Raw genomic sequence first — 20,833 nt, 5'->3', positions numbered from 1 at the left:
TTAGCAGGCACTTAATAAGTGCTTGTTGATTTGATTTCCACTACTGGTCTTACACTGCTACTTCCCCACCCTCAATCACCCTTAAAGCATGGAAAGAACCAAGATCTGCAAGGGAATCAAATAACCCATCCTTCTGAGTCTTGGGCTCCCAACTGTCGAGCAGGTTACATTTTGGGGATGTCTGAATTGTGCCTACACTCTGTATTCCCTCCAATTTTTTCTCTATATATCTCGTTTGTAAATACTTGTTTACATGCTGTATCTCATAGTAGGCAGTGAGCTCCTTGAGCGCAGGGACTAGCTTTTGCCTGGCACATAGTAGGTGCTTAATAGATGCTTACATATGAACTTTCTCTCTTTGGGGGGGGGCAATGAGGGTTAAGTGACTTGCCCAGGATCACACAGCTAGTGTCAAGTGTCTGAGGCTGGATTTGAACTAAGGTCCTCCTGAATCCAGGGCTGGTGCTTTATCTACTGCACCACCTAGGTACCCCCTGAACTTTCTCTTTATGTCCAGAATTTAGCACAGTACCTGGAAATGGTAGCCATTTGATAAATGCTAGCTGAATGAAAGGAGCTAGGCTATACCAGGGGTTGCCTACTCTAATCCAAGTCCCAAACTTCAATGCCCAAGGTTTCACCTATAGCTCTGGACTCACATGGATCTGAGTTAAACGCTAGAGACTTTTCAATGGTTAGCGTTCTCAGCACTAGCAGGTGGGTGACTTAGTAGTACTGCTGGACCTAGAGCCAGAAAACTTAAGTTCAAATCCTGTTTCACTTATTTTCTAGCTGTGTGATCCTGAGGAAGTGACTTAATTTTTCCCAGTATCAGTTTCTTCATCTTCAAAGTATGTAAACTGCTTTTTAAACCTTAAATATTAATGGCAGCTAGTAGTAGTAGCAGCAGCAGTAGTAATAGTAGTAGTATTGTCTATGCATTCCACTTTGAGTGTCTCTCTGGATACAAAGAATCTGGCTTGTGGCCAGTGAACCTATGGTATAATGAATGAGTGGGACTTCCTCCTAGGATGCCCCACCCTTAGAAAGCAATGGTACTGTGATCTCTAACATTCTGATTATCCTTGATGCCATGTAATGGAATGTCCAGTATCTAACACAGCATTTAGCATATGGTAGATGCTTATTAAAGGCTTGTGCCATTGAACTCAATTATCAGCCCAAGGTAACACTTCTTCATAGAGCAAAAATAGTCCAGGCTAGCTCTCATCATCCCAAGAGACTATCTGAGTGGGGGTTCACTCCCTTGAAACACCCTGGATCTTGCCTCCTGCTCCAGTACTAACCTCCTAGGGTGAATTTCTGTTCCTGACATTGACCTTCACCATTTGTGACTGTCTGTTTAAATTCAGGTAGGTTCCAGTTCCTTGGTGAATACTGACCTCATGTACTCTTGTGAAATATGCTTGTCTGGTCCAAATTTGGCCAACACTCAATATCCCTTCCGGCAAAGATTCTGCCTATCTGCTCTGGGATTTGCCCAATCACCCGCAAATATCTCCCCTCCTAGGTATCAAAGAATAGAAGCCACCTTTAATATTGGGATCAAAGGATTGACGACTAGAAGGGACTTTCAACATCAATGTGCCCAACTCCTGAGATTCAGAAAAGGGTTATGACTTGTATACCTGCTATTTCTTTTCTATGCCACTCCTTGCCTTTGCATGGCAAGACCTAGCTCATCTCTCTTCCTGGAACATATTCCCTTTTAACCACCAACTCTTAGAAAATCAAGCTTTCTTTTTTTAAAAAAAAAAGACACAGCTCAAGGAGAACTAGGAGTACAGTTTATAGAATCACCAACAATATTAGAAAGACAAAACCTTTGAAAGACTCAAGAGCTCTCCCCAAAGTAATGGCGAACTCTAATTTCAGATGAGAGATGAGCAAGCACGGTGCTTACCTCCTGACGGAGAGCTGATGGATACACATTGAGACACACATTTTCACATATGGTCAATGGCAGATTTTTTTTTGTTTGACTTTCTATATTTGTTACAAAGTTTTTGGGTATTTTCCCAATGAGGGCAGGGAATGAAAAGGCAAGAAAATAAATATGTGTTCATTGAAAAAAAAATTAATTTAATAAAAGACATCAATGTATTACCTTGGTGACCTTAGGCAAGTCAGTAAACCTTTTAGAGGCTCAGTTTCTTCTCCTGGGTTGGCATCATAGAAGAAAAACTCCAGGCTCTGGAGTCAGAGATCATGGGTTCAAATCCTGTGTGTGGTTCTTATTAACCATGTAACTATGGGCAAATCACTTGACCCCCTTGAGTCTCAGTTTCCTCATCTATAAAATGAGGGGATTAGACTTGATGGCCCTCCTGGCTCTAGACTTATGGTTTGATGGTCCCAAGTTATTGAGCCTCTATGGGCCTCAGTTTCATCCTTTATAAAATGAGGAGGTGGGACTACACAGCCACCTAGATCCCTTCTAGCTCTAGATCTATGATTTTGTTATTTCAAGGGTCTCCTACAGATCTACTTCACCTTGAAGTGCCCATTCAAGTAGGAAACCCTTTCTCCTGTTCTCAGGGGATCATTTGTACACAAGAGGGAGACAAATGTACTCCCAATCATTTTTCCTTCCTGGAGGAGATTTCACGGGGAAACAGAATAGCCCTGTCCATTCATACTTCCAAGGCACCAGGACCATTCATATTCCAGAAGTCACAGTTAGTGCCAGCCCCCCCTCCCACCCCAGACCTCACTTACTTTGGAGTGTGACTCTCGTCCACCCGATGCCCCAACTGAAATTCATGGGATTTGCTCCGGTGCAGAGCAGTGAAGCCAGGGATAAGGTGGATCAGCTTTCGGGAGGAGGGGGGTGGGGTCCCCGGGGGCTTCAGCTTGTTCTTTCGCCTCATGGGAGGTGTACCAGGTGGGGTCACCGTGGTGACAATGTTTGGTGTTCGGGGTGGTGTACGGACTGCGTGCCGCTGCCGGGGAGAAGGTGGCAAGGACCGGTGCCCAGACTCCAGTGGGGGGCATAGGCCTGGGTAGCCTTCCACAGTCAGTCTGTCCACATGGGTATACGCAGGGCCAAGAGTGGGGCCAGGGGGACAGTAGTGCTGAATACACTTGGACTGGATTTTGGGACTCTGGGAAAGATGGGTGCGGATCCATGTAGTAGACTCGGGTGGGCAAGCTGGATTGTTCTCCTTCCCAGTCTCTGGGGTTGGCCACTGGATGATCCAGTCCTGCTTGGAAAGGCTGCCTCCTGGGTTTAAACAGACACAAACACAAGCATAAAGTTAATAATGTGAGTGGACCAATAACATTTAGTAACCTTCACTCTTCCCCATCTATCGTTTCTTACCCAACTCACTCCTACAATCTCACACACAGCTCAGGGAGACAACAGAAATCATTTGGTCCAAACTCTACTTCAATAAAACTCTCCTTTACAACATCCCCAACAAGTAATTGTTGCTTAGGCTTGTTCCCTTCTCTTTCCCCTCTGCTTAAAGGCCTCTAGTGGGAGAGAAACTACCCACTAGACTCCCCAGGTAGGCCATTCAACTTCAGGACCACTCACACTGTGAGGAATGTTTTCCTGACATCTAGTCTTAATTATATCTCTGAAACTGCTATCTTCTGTTCCATGTTCTGTCCTCCAGGACTCAGGAGAACTATTCTAGTCCCTTTTCTTTTGTTTTTTTCTTTCTTTCTTTTTCTTTTTTTTTTGATGAGGCAATGAGGGTTAAATGACTTGCCCAGGGTCACACAGCTAGTAAGTGTCAAGCGTCTGAGGCAAGATTTGGACTCAGGTCCTCCTGAATTCAGGGCCAGTGCTTTATCCACTGCACCACCTAGCTGCTCCCCCTAGTCCCCTTCCTAAAGGGCAGGGCTTTAGGTTCTTGAAGACAGCAATCGTGAGCCCCTGCATTTACTCTGCTCCAAGTGACAGAGTCCCAGCTTCTTCAACCAAAACTCATGACAGTTTTCCAAACAGGAATGGAGGGCACCACTCCAGAGGAGCACAAATCCCTTTCCCATAACTTGAATACTATTGGTCAGTGAAAACAAAAGCCAAAAAGTCAACAAAAAAGCAAGACTAATCCGGTTGAGCAATTATTTAGTACACATGGGCAAAGGAGGTCAAATTTTAAAATGAGCAAACCAATAAAGCATATGTTAAGCAAGTAAGTGTGCAAAGCACTGTGATAAGCATGGATATATGAAGAAAAATAACATGGTTCCTGTTCTCAAGGAGCTCACACTTTAATAGGGGTAGAAGATATTGAGGTGCTAGGTAGTGCCATACTGCATAGAGCACTGGGCTTAGCATCGGAAAGATTCATCTTACAGGCCTCAGACACTTCCTAGCTGTGTGACCCTGGGCAAGTCACTTCAACCTGTTTGCCTCAGTTTCCTCATCTGCAAAGTGAGCTAGAGAAGAAAATGGCAAACTGCTCCAGTATCTTTACCAAGAAAACTCCAAATGGGGTCATGAAGATTTGGACATGACTGAAAAATGACTGAACTGAACCGTGAGCATAAGCACAACCAGTCACTATAGGCACATGCCACCAGATGAGTCGTATCATTACTCTGTTGCTACATTTGGATGTGAAGTATATAAATTCAAAGTATTTTTATTTTTTTTGGGGGGGGGTTTGCAGGGCAATAAGGGTTAAGTGATTTGGCTAGTAAATGCCAAGTGTCTAAGGTCAAATGTGAACTCAGGTCCTCCTGAATCCAGGACCAGTGCTTTATCCACTGCGCTACCTAGCTGCCCCCATAAATTAAAAGTTAAAGTGACTTTGTATGGAAGTTAAAAATGCTATATATCTGTTATAGTTCTCAAAGCCAACCATTTTAACAAGTATGATATTTAAAAAAAAACTTGTGTTCTACAAAACTATTTAAAAAAAAACTGAAGTAACCTAATAACAGTTATAGGAAATTGATGAAATTCAATTTAAATTTAATTGTCATATATTTGTGGAATAATTTTAAAAATGAAAGTATATTTCTTCCTGATGGAAAAATACATTTTGTTTGATGACAAAATCCACTGGGAGAGGTGAAACTAAGAAAAACAGAGAAAATGACAGTTCCAATGCTTGAAATATAGAAATACAAAGCCTCCCCCCAAAAAAAACCCCCAAAACAAAACAAAAAACAAATCCAGGCTATATGATCCACTATATTTGTCACTGAATTTCACAAGTACCATTATTGATGGAGATAAAAGGCATATATGTTTGCTCTGTGCAAATCTTTTAGATGCAGATAGCACGAAACATAACAAACTGAAATGACATCTTGAAAGTGTGCAGGCAGAATATGTTAGCAAGACAATAAAAATTTTCCAGACAGAATTAGATGCCAAAACAAACTTTTTCAGAAACTATATCTGTGACATCAAAAATATCATTTGCATCATATGAGGTTGCTTACAGAATTGCTAAATGTAAAGTGGGGGAAAAAAACTACAATCAAGGAGAGAAAGAATGCTTGCTGCCTGCAGCTATTGATATGGTGAAAATGATGCTTGGTGAATCATATGCAAAATAGCTTTGGATGGTTCCACTTACAGATAATATTGCAGGAAAGATAATTGCCCATATGCCTAAAGACCTTTGCAGGCAATTAATTGAGAAACTAAAATCTTTCTCTTTTGCACTGCAAGGGGATGAAGCAACATATGTATGTGGTTAAAGATGCTCATTTAATTACATATGTAGGATATAGTGTAGAAACTGATGTTGGGCGAGATTTATTGCCAATTTGTTATTTAGCAAACTTATTGATGCCTACAATAAGATAAAATTTCAATGCCACTGGTGAATTTTTAATTAAAATGGTATAATGTGGAAGAACTGTATTAAACTCTCCACTGACAGCTCAAGGGCTGTCAGAACAAGATGCAGGTCAACAAGAAATCATGACATTTGAATACATTGTATGCTTCACAGCCAATTACTCGTATCTATAAATATTAGTGAGGAGCTATGCAAAGTTTTTCGAGTTGTTATAAGAATAATCAACTTTATAATAAGACAGTGTGTTAAAAGATTCTTGGTAAATCTGCATAACTGCCTTGTCTGCCTTCTTCTACTTGCCTTCCAGCTTATCTGAGCCCCCAAACATGTAGTAGCTAGAGAAGATCACAGTGTTCCAGAGTCAGTTTGAGTGACCAGGGCAGAGGACATAAGGATTAATCCAGGATCCTTTGCCTCTTTTGATACCACCTAAGATAGGGTTAGCTTTTGGTGCTGCCAAATTACATTTTGGGCTTTGGGCGGGGTTTGGGGGGTTTGCAGGGAAATGAGGGTTAAGTGACTTGCCCAGGGTCACACAGCTAGTAAGTATCAAGTATCTGAGGTTGGATTTGAACTCAGGTCCTCCTGAATCCAGGGCCTGTGCTTTATCCACTGCGCCACCTAGCTGCCCCCACATTGCATTGTTAATGGGTCTTCCAATGGTGACACAATGGACCTGGAGTGAGAAAGTCCTGAGTTCAAGTATAGCCTAAGACACTTGCTAGCTGCATGACCCAGGAAGAGTCACTTCACTTCTGCTTGCCTCAGATTTCTCAGCTAAAAAAATAAGATAATAATAGGTCCTACCCCCTAGGTCATTGAGAGACTCAAATGAGAAATATTCATAAAGCACTTAGCACAGTGCCTGGAACATAGTAGATACTATATAAATGCTAGTTTTCATCATCATAGTTAATTCATACTGAGTTTTTTTTGTCCACTAAAAGCTCTAGACCATCTTATAGACACAGTCTTATTGCCAAGCCTTTCCTTGCCCTGAGACTGTCGAATTCCTATTGAATCTGAATCTACAGAGATCCCGTGATAAGCCCCTGGAATCCTAATAAACTGTCCACAGAAATACCACCATGATTGTGCAAAACAGAACTAGGAGCAGGCTAAAATCTATAGAGATGTTTTAGTGCCCAGATACACATACATGCATGTGCACACACACACACACACACACACACACACACACACACACTTGGAATACTGAGGGCTCAGGGATATCCAGGTATGAAAACAAGATCTAGAATATTGTTGGCTTTGGGATTCTGGTGAGCCTGTCATTTATTAAAAAATACAGACCTTTTTTTTTATTTTTCAGTTTTCTTTCTGTTCAAATTTTCCTAGAACATTTTGCTTGCCTGAATTTTTTCTTGGTCCCCAACGTGTATTACTTCATGTTATACTTATCTGTGTACTCAGGGCTGGAGGGGGTTGAGGGGAGGGAGAGGGGACAGGAGGACACATAGCTGCGTTCAAGTATTTGCAAGACTATCATATGTCAGAGGGATTGAATTTGTTCTCCTTGGCTGCAGGGGAAACAATAAGTGACAATAAGTGAAAGTTGCAGAGAGACAAATCTCAGCTCCATACAAATAACTTAACAATGAGCAATTTCCCAGAGTGAAATGGGCTTCTGTGGTAGAAGGAAGAGCCTTGGCCTCATGAGAGTCTTCAAAGCAGATACTGGAGGACTACTTGTTGGAGATGCCAATGTAAAAATTACTTTCACATAAGGAGTGGATAGAATAACCACTGAGGTCCCTTCTAACTCTGAGGCTATAATTCTGTGGAGGTAGAGTTGCTCAATGATTAACTTACTTCTGGCTTTTCTCTGCCAAAGGCACTATCTTATCCCCAACATTCCCACCCCCAGTAGAATATAAACTTCTTGAGAGCAGGCACTGTATCATTTTTTATTCATCTTAGTGTTCTTAGCACAAGACCTTAAACAGGCCACCATTTTGGGACTTTCTACCCACTTTTCTACAAATCTACCACCACAATCTCTAATGAAAGCAACATCTTCTTGATTTTTATGCTTCATGCCTTGTAGACAGTATGAGCTGAATAAATGTTGAACTGAATACCTAGGATGAGAACCAATAAGATACCACTCTGTCCATAGGCAGAACGGAAATCCAGCTTATGAGTTGGGAAGGCCTGTGTTCAAGTCCTCATTCTAAAGCATATTGGCTATAGGATGTTGTTGTTGGTGATGATGACAATGAAGATAAATCATTTTTCAGTCATGTCCAACTCTTCATGACCCCTTTTGCGGTTTCCTTGGTGAATATACTAGAGTGGCTGGTCATTACTTCTCCACGTAGCACCCTGAGCAAATCACAACTCCTCGATGCCCCGGGCCATCCTCTAAGGCTATAAGTTGCAGAGCAGATGCCAATTTGCTTTAGAGAAGGGATTTTCCTTAACTGGGAATTCCCTATGACAACCAAGTCACAGCTCTTGTCCTTAGAGGAGTCCATCTTGGTACAGTAGAAAGAGCATTGTATTCAGAGTGATAGGCTCTTAATTCACATCTCAGCTTGCCTATTTACTACCTCTATGATCTTGGACAAGCCATTGGCTTCATGGACCTCAATTTCCTCATGCAAAAAATGAAGGGATTGGGCTAATTGACCTCTAAGTTTCTTTCCAGCTCTAGATCTAGGATCTCACTTCTCTACCCAACCCAAGAACCAGTTGGACTACATGGCCTTTAAAGTACCTTTCAATTTGAAGATTCTGTGATTCTTCTTTAGTTCTCAGGCCTTTTACCACCAAAGTAGAAAAGACATAGGGCTTTTCAACTTTCCTTCCATTTCCCTGACAGTTCCTTTTTTTTTAGAGTAGGAAGATTGTTATTTGTTGGCTTGTTTATTTATTTATTTTAAGTGATAAGTGTTTCTATTTATAGTTTGGGGTTCCATTTTTTAATCCCTCCTTCCCTCTCTCCCCTCCCCTCCCCCTCCCTAAGGTGGTAAGCAATCAGATATGGGTTATATATGTACAATTATGTAAAACATTACTATATTAGTCATTTTGTATAAGAAAACTTGAACAAAAGAAAAAAATGAAAGAAAGTGAAAAATAGCATGCTTCAGTCTGGGTTCCATCAATATCAGTTGTTTCTTTGGAGGTGGATAATATCTTTCATATGTCCTTTGGGATTGTATTGTTGAGAATAGTTAAGTCATTCACAGTTCTTTATCAAACAGTATTTCTGTCTCTGTGCACAATGTTCTCTTGGTTCTGCTCACTTCACTATACATTAGTTCATATAAGTCTTTCCAGGTCTTTCTGAAATCATCCTGCTTTCCCTGACATTTCCTCCTTTGGACCTCAACTAATATGTTCATTCTTTGTGGATGCTGCATTTTATTCCATTAATAGTATCTGTTAAACCCAAAGACCCCAGTTCCTGGGATAGGAATTCAGTATTTGACAAAAACTGCTGGGAAAACTGGAACATAGGATGGCAGAAATTAGGCATAGACCAACATCTTACACCTTATACTAAAATAAGGTCAAAATGGGTACATGGTTTAGACATTAGAGGTGATACCATAGGTAAATTAGGAGAAAAAGGAATAGTCTACCTTTCAGATCTTTGGAAAGGAGAGCAGTTTTTGACCAAACAAGAGATAGAGAATATTATGAAATGCAAAATGGATGATTTTGATTACATTAAATTAAAAAGGTTTTGTACAAACAGAAGAAATGCATCCAAAATTAGAAGGGAGGCAGAAAGCTGGGAAACAATTTTTTATGGCCAGTACTTCTGATAAAGGCCTCATTTCTAAAATATATAGGGAACTAAATCAAATTTATATGAATCCAAGTCATTCCCCAATTGAGAAATGGTCAAAGGATATGAACAGGCAGTTTTCTGATGAAGAAATCAAAGCTATCTATTGCCATATGAAAAAATGTTCTAAATCACTATTGATCAGGGAGATGCAAAATAAAACAACTCTGAGGTACCACCTGACACCTTTCAGATTGGCTAATATGACAAAAAAAGGAAAATAATAAATGTTGGAGAAGCTGTGGAAAAATTGGAACACTAATGCATTGTTGGTGGAGCTGTGAACTCATCTGGAGAGCAATTTGGAATTATGCCCAAAGGGCTATAAAGCTGTGCATACCCTTTGACCCAGCAATATCACTCTTGGGTCTTTTTCCCAAAGAGATCATAAAAAAGGGAAAAGGACCTACGTGTACAAAAATATTTATAGCTGCTCTTTTGTGGTAGCAAGGAATTGGAAATTGAGGGGATGTCCATCAATTGGGGAATGGCTGAACAAGTTGTGGTATATGAATGTAATGGAATTCTATTGTGCTGTAAGAAACGATGAGCAAGTGGAGTTCAGAGAAACCTGGAAGGACTTGCATGAACTGATGATGAGTGAGATGAGCAGAACCAGAAGAACATTATACACAGTATCATAAACATTATGTGTTGATCAACTGTGATAGACTAGATTCTTCTCACCAATCCAATGGAACAAGAAAATTCCAAAGGACTCATGATGGAAAAGGCTCTCCAAATCCAGAAAAAAAAGGAACTGTGGAATATGGATGCTGATTGAACCATACTATTTCTTTTGGTTTTGGTGCTGTTGGTTTTCTGATAGGAGGTTTTTCCTTTGTGCTCTGATTCTTCTCGTATAACATGACTAATGTAGAAATATGTTTAATGTTATTATGTATATATAACCTATATCAGAGTGCCTGCTGTCTAGGGGAGGGGGGAGGGAGGGGAGGGAGGGAGAAAAATTTGAAATTTGAAATCTTATATAAACAAATGTTGAAAACCATTTCTACATGTAACTGGAAAATAATAAAATACTTTTATTTAAAAAAATAGTATCTGTTTACTCTTCTGTTTGTCATTTAAAGCTCCTCCTATCTTTGCAGTCTTGTTACACGTCACTACCCCCCTATCCCCTACTCTGTGGTCCAGCAACAAAAACTTACTTCCCATTTTGGTCACATACAGTGTTCCACCTCTTATCTCCATGCCAGAGCACTGGGTGTTTCTCTTACCTGTAATGTTCTCCTTCCTCACCTTTACATTCTATGTGAGATATAGAAAAGTTAAATGACTTACACATGCTAATAAAGCAAGGAAGTATCCATGTCTATTTGAACAGACATCTTCCTGAACAAAGCCTGGCAAACAGTCACCACGCATATACATTAAGTATTGATTAAGTGCCCGGAATGGTACTACACTTTGAGGATATAAAGAGAAGTCAAAGGTAATCATTTTCAAGGAGATCACATTCTAAGGGAGAGAGGCATCATGTAAATATCCAGGTATGTAAAGGATGTAATCAGAGTGGATTGAAGGTAATATCAGAGGCACAGGCATTAGTAGCTCTGGGGACCAGGAAAGGTTCCTGCAGAAGATAGCCTTTGAGTTAACTCATAAAAATAGACAGGGAAACTAAGAGCCAGAGGTGAGAAGATAGAGCATTCCAGGCATGGGAGAAACCCAGTGCAAAAGGCACTGAGATGGGAGGTTGAGGGTTGTTCCATGTTTGGACAATTCTCATCATCAAGTATTTTTTCAGGACAACAAGTCCTCAGTTGACCTCTTTACAGAGCCAACAGAAACACTTTTTTATAAAACAGTCCTTCAAACAATTGAAGACAGCTAAAATGAAAACCCCCACCACACACACACACACACACACACACACAAACACACACACACACTTGTATACACACTATTCTTTTCTCCAGGCCCAGTTCCTTCAACAATTGTCTTATGGATGAGCCATTATCTCACCATTCAAATGACAAATGAGAGGACCATAAAGCAGCATGCAAAGATTCATGTGAGGTAATACACAGCAGAGAATCTTTTGAAGTCCCCAGCAGGAAGGAGAGGAACAAAGAAATTCATTCTTATTTTGGGGGTTAGATTTGAGAGTCTTCTTTTCTCACAATGTAAACAATTCTAATCAAAAGGTTTTCTTTGAGGCTTGATTTGTATTTGTTGGCAATTGTGGAGACTGTCATTCAAGTCAACAAACATTTATTAAGAGCCAATGACCTGCAAAGCACTGTGCTAAGCAATGGGTGCACAAACGCAAAAAATGAGACAACCCCTGCCCCAAGGAGGTTACAGTCTATTTTGGGGGGGGATAACCTGACCACAGAGAAAAGTACAAAATATAAACTAAATGAGCACAATGCAATTTTGAGAAGGGAGAGCATATAGGAGGTGACATTTGAGATGTGCCTTGAATGAAAGTTAGGGATTCTATGAGACAGGTGAGAAGGGAATACACCCCAGGTGTAAGGCACAGTTTGGGCAAAGAGATGGGGATGGGAGATAGAATGACTAGAGAACATCAAATAAGCCATGATAGATTTATAGCTGAGACTCCAGAGGCCATCTAGCCTACCCCTCTTATTTTATAGCTGAGGACAGTGAGGCCCCAAGAAGTCCAAGGTCACACATAGGTATTAAGTGAAACATCTGAGATTTGAACCCAGGTCCTCTGACTTCCTTCTTCAATGAGGAAGAAAAGTCAACCCATGGGCCACCAAGGGCAGCCACTTGGTAATTGCAGACATGCAAACATGGTACACTCAAAAGAAGTTACTTCTCCTGGGGAATGGCTGAACAATTTGTGGTCTATAATTATGATGGAATACTATTGTGCTGTAAGAAATAATGAAGGGGATGGTTTCAAAAAAACCTGGGAGGACTTTGATGAACAATGCAAAATGAAGTGAGCAGAACCAGAACATTATTCCCAGTAACAGCAATATCATATTGATGATCAGCTGTAAAAGACTTAGCTACTCTTATCAATACACTGATCTAAGACAATTCCAAAGGATTCATGAAGAAAAATACTATCTACCTCGAGAGAGAAGTGATGAACTCTGAGTGGAAAGTGACGCATACTTTTTTTGTTTACTGCAATTTTCTTGCTTTTTTTGGATAACATTGCTAATATGGAAATATTTTTCATGATTTCATATGTATAACTGATATCGTGTAGCTTCCCTTCTCAATGTGGGGGCGGGGTAGAAGGAGCTAGAGAATTTGGAACTCACAACAAATTTTAAAAATTAATTACTTCTCCCTGGTCTCCATTCCAACTGAGATTGTATTTGAGCTACTTGTGAACTACTTATACCTCACCTCTTAAATACGACTTTAATACCTATATTACCTTGGCTCTGGTTCCTTTGCTTTGTCTCCATCAACGCCTACAAGCCACATGCTACTTTCTTTTCCTATTCTTATTTCAGTCTGAATTGTTTTGCCAATTTGGTTTGCTTAACAATTTACTTTTCCAATTGGTTCATTTGGCTATTTGTTTTATTTCCACTTCACCTGGCCAACTATCTCCTCCCTTTTCCCTCTGTTTAGGTCTTTATTCATTAAGTCTTTTCTTCCTTAAGACTGAATCTTTCCTCAAGTTGAGCCCTTCTCCTTCAGCTCAAATTGGCCTCTTTCAACTTATCTTCAAGTTTTCACAAATTCAATATTTGCCATTCTTCTTAAGCCCAAACCTCTCAGAGTGACCTTTACAATGCCTTTATCCCAAGAGGCCACTAGTGGCACAATGGATAGAGCACTGGCCCTATAGTCAGGAACACCAGGGCTCAAAAATGGCCTCAGACCCTGTGTGACCGTGGGCAAGTTATTCAACCTCTATCTGCCTCGGTTTCCTAATTTGTAAAACAAGGATGATAATAATATCATCTACCTTCCAGGTTGTTGTGAGTAAAAAATGAGATAATATTTGTAAAGGCATGTTGCAAACCTTAAAGCACAATGTAGATGTTCCCTACCTATTTACCCTTAGATTGTGATTAGCTGTGTGACCACGGACAAATCACTTCAAATTGAAAATCCCTCCAGTTTTCTTCATATCCAGAATGGCAGTAGTAATGTGTTATAAGAAAACTACTTTGATGACCATAAATTATTGTGTAGATGTGGGTTATTATCAATTATTTTTATTACTCTGGTTATAACCCAAAGAAGCTAACAATTCCAAAATTATTTCTTTCTTTTGGGGTTTAGAGTAAATTATAAACAACTGAACTGGATCTTGAGGGGCACCCACAGTTTGTAATCATGACATCCAGCTACCAGGGCTGAGAAGGAATAATTAAAGAGGGTACGAGGAGAACCAAGTAGAGACACAAAAACCCGAGGAGAGAGAGTATCCAGGAAGAAAACAGTATCGAATGCTGCAGAGAAGTCGAGATGGGAAAAGTTGAAAAGAGGTCATTGGAGGTGGTAATTAAGTCATCATGAGTAACCTTGGGGAGAGCGGTTTCAGTTAAATTTTAAGGACAAAGCCAGTTTTCAAGGGGTTGAGGAATATGTGATGGGGTGGCTAGGCGGTGCAGTGGATAAAGCACTGGTCCTGGATTCAGGAGTACCTGAGATCAAATCCGGCCTCAGACACTTGACACTTACTAGCTGTGTGACCCTGGGCAGGTCACTTAACCCCCATTGCCCTGCTTAAAAAAAAAAAAAGAGGAATACGTGAGCTGGAATGGAGCCACTGAGTAAAGATGGGTTTTTCAGGGAGATTGGCTAAAAAGGAGTGGGTAAAGATATGTAATGATAGCTAGAGAGGATACTTGGATTTAATGAAAAAAAATTTTTAAAGATGGAGAGACTAAGGCATGTTTGTAGGCAATAGGGGAAAAGAATAGATAGAGATCAAAGATTAGGAAAAGGGAATGATATTAGGTGCTATGTGTTGGAGAAGGGAAGGGATGGAATCAAGAAGAGGGGTTGGTTTTGGCAAAGTAAGGGTCTCTTCTTCAGAGACTAGAATGAAGGAAAAGATAATGGGAAGATGATGTCAGGGAGAGTGAGATGAGGGGAAGGGGAGAAAAGTGAACTGGTAGTGAATCGTCTCAATTTTTTCAATGAGGTAGGAGGTAAGGTCCTCAGCTGAAGGTTGGGGAAAGAAGGGAAGGTTTGCTATAAAGGATATCTAGAAATTCAGTGTCATCCATGGGATGTCAACTCAGAAGATGGAAGGAGAAAGAGTGTAAGAGGGCTAAAATAAAGGGAGTTTGTTAAAGGATAGGAGTTGCAGAGCACATAGGAAGGGGCAGGGCAACACCATCAATGACTGGTTGAGGTAAATAGAAATGAAGGAGTAGACATTTGGGTTTGTAGACAGATGAGTGTTTGTTCTTTGGCAGTCAGTGATTCATGATCATGAAAATAAAGATGGGGTAACAGTATACTAACCATTGGAGAATGAGTCCAGACCCAAGCCTCAGTGTATGGAAGTCTGCTAATGAAGACAAGTGATTAGAAGTTTCAAGAAGAAAAGGAAGACAGAAGGATTTGACAGAAGGAATTGAACTAAGTATTGAAGTAATTCAATGATTAGTAAACATGAAAACATAAATTATATAAGAAAGAACTCCCTGTGTAATAAATTGCTGAAAAGAAAAAAAAACAGAAAATAGTCTGGTAGATATTTCATAGCTACAGCTAGGAGATGGTTTCTTAACTAAACAAAGGATAGAGACAAATTCAAAAGATAAAATAGATCATTTAGATTATGTGAAATTGAAAAGCTTTTGAACCAACAGAACTAGCCCACCTAAAATAAAAGGAGAAGCAGTTAATTGGGGAAAAAAATCTTATTACTAAATATCTTTAATGAGGATTTGATAGTCACAGTAGACAACTAAAAGAAGCACATGAGAACCAAAGTCATTCCCCCAAGAGATAGAAAGATAGGGACAAATAGTTCTCAAAAGAAGAATTTCAAACTATTAATAAGCATATGAAAGGACTATCCACATCATTAATAATGAGAGAAATTCAAATCAAAACAACACATAGATATCAACTCCCAAACAGCCAAAACATGAAGATGACAAAAAAAAACAAAACAAGAATAGTAAATGCTGGAGGGATTGAGGAAAGACATTGATACATTTTCTATGAGATTATAAATTTGTAGATCCATTATGGAAAGTAATTTGGAATTATATAAATATAGTGACCTAGATTCCCATACCTTTGGACGTAGAGATCCCACTTCTAGATGTATACTAATGGAAGATCATTAACAAAAAACAATATTTATAACAGCAATTGTAATGACCACAAAGAACTGGAAACAAAGTAGATGCCTAATGATTGAGGAACAGCAAAGTAAATTATTGTATATGACTGTAATGGAATATTACTATGGTATAAGAAATAATAGGTAGAAATATGCCTGAAAAAGAAAACCCAAGAAATAAAAATAAAAGTATATTTTAAAAAGAAAGTTTAAGATCTCCCTGAGACACAGACCCGTGAGGACTTGGGGCCATCCTCAACTGTCTGACAACAGGTGGTGCTGTCACAGGGGCCCCAGTAAGGGGGATTTCCCAAAATGCTTGGGCTAGGTGTACACACCAGCAGGGAGCAAGAATGTTTTTGTGTCCCAGGGAAAGCCAGGTTCACTCTTTAGACAGAAAAAAAGCTTTCTATGGGACAGCAGCAGAATCTGACCTTGGATCATGAAAAATTCATCAGACAACAGAGATTCCACAGTCTTTACAAACTTTCAGAGTAGGAAATGACCTTGGACCCCATCTAATCCAAACCATACATGAAAAATACCCTTATACCACATAACCAGCCCAGTGAGGGAAAACCTACTAGATTCCTGAGCATACCATTCCATTTGGGGTTTTTTTTATTTGTTTGTTTTTTTAGTGAGGTAATTGGGGTTAAATGACTTGCCCAGGGTCACACAGCTAGTAAGTGTCAAGTGTCTGAGGCCGGATTTGAACTCAGGTACTCCTGACTCCAGGGCCAGTGCTCTATCCACTGCGCCACCTAGCTGCCCCTCCCATTCCATTTTTGAACCACTCTCATTATTCTTAACATCCAACTGCTCCCTGACTCCTCCCCTCTCTCCAGGTGCTACCTAACACCTGGCTTTTATTGATCTCCAACTTATCCTTTACATGTCTTGTTTCTCCGTAGTGGTTTGCATGTTGCCCCCCACCCCACATTAGACTGTGAGGACCTGGAAACCAAGGGCTGTCTTTTATCTTTCTTTGTATCTCTGGTGCTTAGTATGGTGCCTGGTACACAGAGGGTGCTCAATAAATGCATGTTAATTTGCTGGCACAAATCATGCTGGATCAAGGAGGAGAGAGAATGACCAAATCACCTACTGAGGCACAGAAAACCTAATTCCCCTTCTTCCTGCAGTAGAAGATCTTAGAGGCAGACACAACTCAGTGATGAGGAAGGCTGTCACTTACTTAAGGAAAAGAAAACACAAGAATCAGATCTCTTATTTTAAAAATCATCCAAGGGATGAGGAGGCTTTATTTATTGCCTACCAAGTAAAGAGCACGGCGGTCTTATAATTTCCAAATCAACCTGACTCCCTCAGATATTGTCAAAAAACATTACCCACACCTTGGGGAAAGGAGGGGACAAGAATAGACTAATAATGACTATATTAAGCCAGTTGTAAATCCCTACCACACTGAGCTCACAAATGAATTTAATCCAAGTAACACTCACTGAAAACAAAACCCCATCTCTATGCAAGGGATCGGGTGAGACAAAGGGAGCCTAAGAAATCTACATGCTGGTGGAGGCAGGGGAGGGGGTGGAGAATAAGTACAGTAGCAATCCTTGGACTGTTAACAACATTGACCAGGCAGCAGATATGGGGAAGGACAAATACTACACAAGGCATGTTAACATTATTTGATTCACAAGATCAAAGGAAGAGATGGTAGCAGACAATGTCAAAGCTAGAAGGAGCTTTAGAACAAGGAACATCAAAACTGGGAGGGGTCATGGAACAGGGAATGTCAGAGCTGGGAGGGGCCTGAGAACAGGGGATGTCAAAGCTGGGAGGGGCTTTAGAAGCCACTGAATCCATCCTCCTTGCTTGACATTGGAGGAACCTAAGGACCTGAAAGGAATGACTTGCTGGAGGTCATAGGTTGTCAGGAGCAGAACAAGGATCTAACAGAGGTCTCCTGGGACTCAGCAGGCTGTTTCCTTTGTCCTCCTTGCCAAGTTTCAACACTCAGAAAAGCTTTCTCACAAGAGCAGTTTCAGAGAAGCTTTCTCATAGAGCAGTTGCCTCACAGTTTTAGTGAGTTCTCAAGCACCAGCAGTATTAAAGCCCAGGCTGAACGACCACCTGTCCCAGGACTCATAAGTCAACCCCGGCAGTAGGAGAATGAGCTCTGAGAGAGAGAGAAGCCAAATAAAGCTCATGCCAACATAGATTGCTTTAAAAGAGGCACAGTGAATCAGTTAGGGGACTCAGTGGATAGAGTGCTAGATTTTGAATCAGCAAGACTTGAATTCAAATCTTGCTTTCAATACTTGCTAGTTACAACAGCAGCTAGTAGATGGTGTTACAGGAGATAGTGTTGAGCTTGAAGTAAGGAAGCCTCAGCTTCTTGAGTTCAAATCCAACCTCAGACATTACTAGCTGTGTGACCCTAGGCAAGTCACTTAACCCTGCGTGCTTCAGTTGCCTCGTCTGTAAAATGAACTGGAGAAGGAAATAGCAAAGCGGTTCACTATCTTTGCCTGATATTGGAAAAGACTGAAGGCAAAAGTAAAAGGAGAGAGCAAAGGATAAGATGGATAGACGGTGTCATGGAAATAACAAACATGAGCTTAGACAGACTTTGAGAGATGATATAGGATAGACAGGCCTGGAGGACTGTGGTCCATGGGTTCATGAAGAGTTAAACATGACTGAACAAGAATAACAAGCTGTATGACCCTGGGCATCTCCCTTAGCCTCAACTACCTCATCTGTAAAATGGGATTAATAACCATGCCACCGGGGGCAGCTAGGTGGCGCAGTGGTTAAGCACCAGCCCTGGATTCAGGAGGACCTGAGTTCAAAGCCAGCCTCAGACACTTGAGTTCAAAGCCAGTCTCAGACACTTGACACTAGCTGTGTGACCATGGGCAAGTCACTTAACCCTCACTGCCCTGCAAAAAAACAAAAAAACAAACAAACAAACAAAAAATAACCATGCCACCTCCCAGAGTTGAGGCCTAAGGAAGGAACAATAATTTCTATATGGGAGGGAGCAAGGAGGGCGCCATGTTGAAGGTGTCATATGAGCAATCTGGGTCTGAAAGGATAGGGGGGATCTGGACCAGTGGAATGGAGCAAACATGGAATTCTGAAAAAGAGTTCATTTATAGAAAAAATGGGTTGAACAAAAAGGTTCTCTCCATTTCAGACTCCAATTCAGGCACGGAGTGACCTCTGCTTGAACCCACCCACCACAATCCCTGTATTTGCCCTTAGCCAGTGCATAAGACCCAAGTAAGTGATAAACCACTGGGTGACATCTGTTGTGCAAGACCCAATTGTTGAGCTAGTTTCCATACAAAGATCTCCATTCTACTTAAAAAAGGCTGTTCTGGCCCAGCTCTGTGGGGCTTCTACTTGGATTGAATCCATAATGCTGGGAGCTCCCCATATAGCCAGCTCCCTTGGCAGAGATGTCATGGGTCGGGACCCACCCCTGCTGTTGGACACATAAGCTCAACATCACTTATCTATTTTATTGCCTTCATAATAAAAATCTTTTGACTACCACACTGAAACTTTCATTATGTGGTATTTCTCCATAATCCCCAAATTTAGACCCACTGAGATCAATATGGAGTGGGGAGGGGGAGGAGGGAAGGAAATAAACATTTACATAGTGTGAGAATATTATTACCAGGGGCCCCCTGCTGAGAGAGCATCTACATATAGCACCATGCTAAATGATTTTTTAAACAAACATTATTTCATTTGATTCTCACAACAACCCTGGGGATCAGTGCTATTATTATCCCTCTTTTACAGTTGAAGAAATTGAGGCAGACAGAGCTTAAGTGAATTGCCCAGGGTCACAGAGCTAGGAAATGTCTGAGGTCAGATTTGAACTCAGGTCTTCCTGATTCTAGACCCAGTGTTCTATCTCCAGTGTCATTGATTGAGGGCCCCCAGAGTAGGGTGGGGGAAAGGCTATAGGGAATGACATTTAATTTACAGAAAGCAAAGGCATGGAGGTGGGAAATTACTGGATGTACACAGATGACAACTTGTGGAGATTGTCTGGAGAAGAGAACAGAAAGAGAAATACTGTCAGATAAGAACACAGGCTTCTTGAGAGTATAAATGGCTTCATTTTTGTATCTGTATCATAAGATCATAGAGAGTGAGTTGGAAGGGAACTTAGAGGTATTTGAGCCTACCCCAATTATGGGAAGGAAGGAAGGAAGGAGGGGGAGGGAGGGAGAGAGGGAGGTGGAAGAAAGAAGGTAAAAGGAAGGGAGGAAGGAGGGAAGGAAGGAAGGAAGGAAGGAAGGAAGGAAGGAAGGAAGGAAGGAAGGAAGGAAGGAAGGAAGGAAGGAAGGAAGGAAGGAAGGAAGGAAGGAAGGAAGGAAGGAAGGAAGGAAGGAAGGAAGGAAGGAAGGAAGGAAGGAAGGAGGGAGAAGTTCTGGAAAGGATTATGAAAAAGTTGCCCTCAAGTCAATTGTTTAAGACCTTCAGATTTTGGGGTTTCAGAAAGGAGGGAAGATTCAGGAGAATTTCTCAGACTTCACAGCACAAGATTCTATTGGGGGAACCCTATTATGAGACAAGGACCCTAGAAAAGTAGGGTGGGCCAGACCCAAAGATACCCCAAAGTCAATGTTGGAAGCATCACTGAAGGGGGAGATAGCAGAGCAGGGGCAGGCTGAAAAAGACTACTACACAGTACATGGGGAAAAGAGCTAGATTTGGCACTGGAAGCCCTGGGTTTGAATCCCAGCTCAACCATTTATTATTTGTATGACATTGGACAACTTGCTTAATCTCTCTGGGCCTGTTTCCTTATCTATAAAATGAAGGGTTTGGACTTGCTCAAGGGAAAAGCTGGGTACGATGGAAAGAGCCTTGGTTATGGAGTTAGAGGGACTGGATTAAAATCCTACCTCCAATGATAATGACTTGTGTGACCCTGGGCAAGTCACTTTA

At 40.9% G+C, this 20,833-nt stretch overlaps 1 protein-coding gene across 3 annotated transcripts in view; it reads right to left on the bottom strand.

Annotated features, from left to right (window-relative positions):
• KSR2 (kinase suppressor of ras 2) overlaps positions 1-20,833 on the bottom strand; it is a 651,354-nt gene that overhangs the window by 403,142 nt on the left and 227,379 nt on the right. For all 3 annotated transcript variants that reach the window (XM_043980701.1, XM_043980709.1, XM_043980704.1), the window contains exon 4: positions 2,740-3,244. In XM_043980701.1, the coding sequence (XP_043836636.1) occupies positions 2,740-3,244 (505 nt within the window). The remainder of the gene's footprint in view (positions 1-2,739; positions 3,245-20,833) is intronic.

Source organism: Dromiciops gliroides, chromosome 1 (genome assembly GCF_019393635.1).
Source record: "Dromiciops gliroides isolate mDroGli1 chromosome 1, mDroGli1.pri, whole genome shotgun sequence".
In the NCBI taxonomy this organism is placed as follows: Eukaryota; Metazoa; Chordata; class Mammalia; order Microbiotheria; family Microbiotheriidae; genus Dromiciops; species Dromiciops gliroides.
The sequence above is the reverse complement of the archived record's forward strand: the minus strand, read 5'-3'. Positions and strand labels throughout refer to the sequence as shown.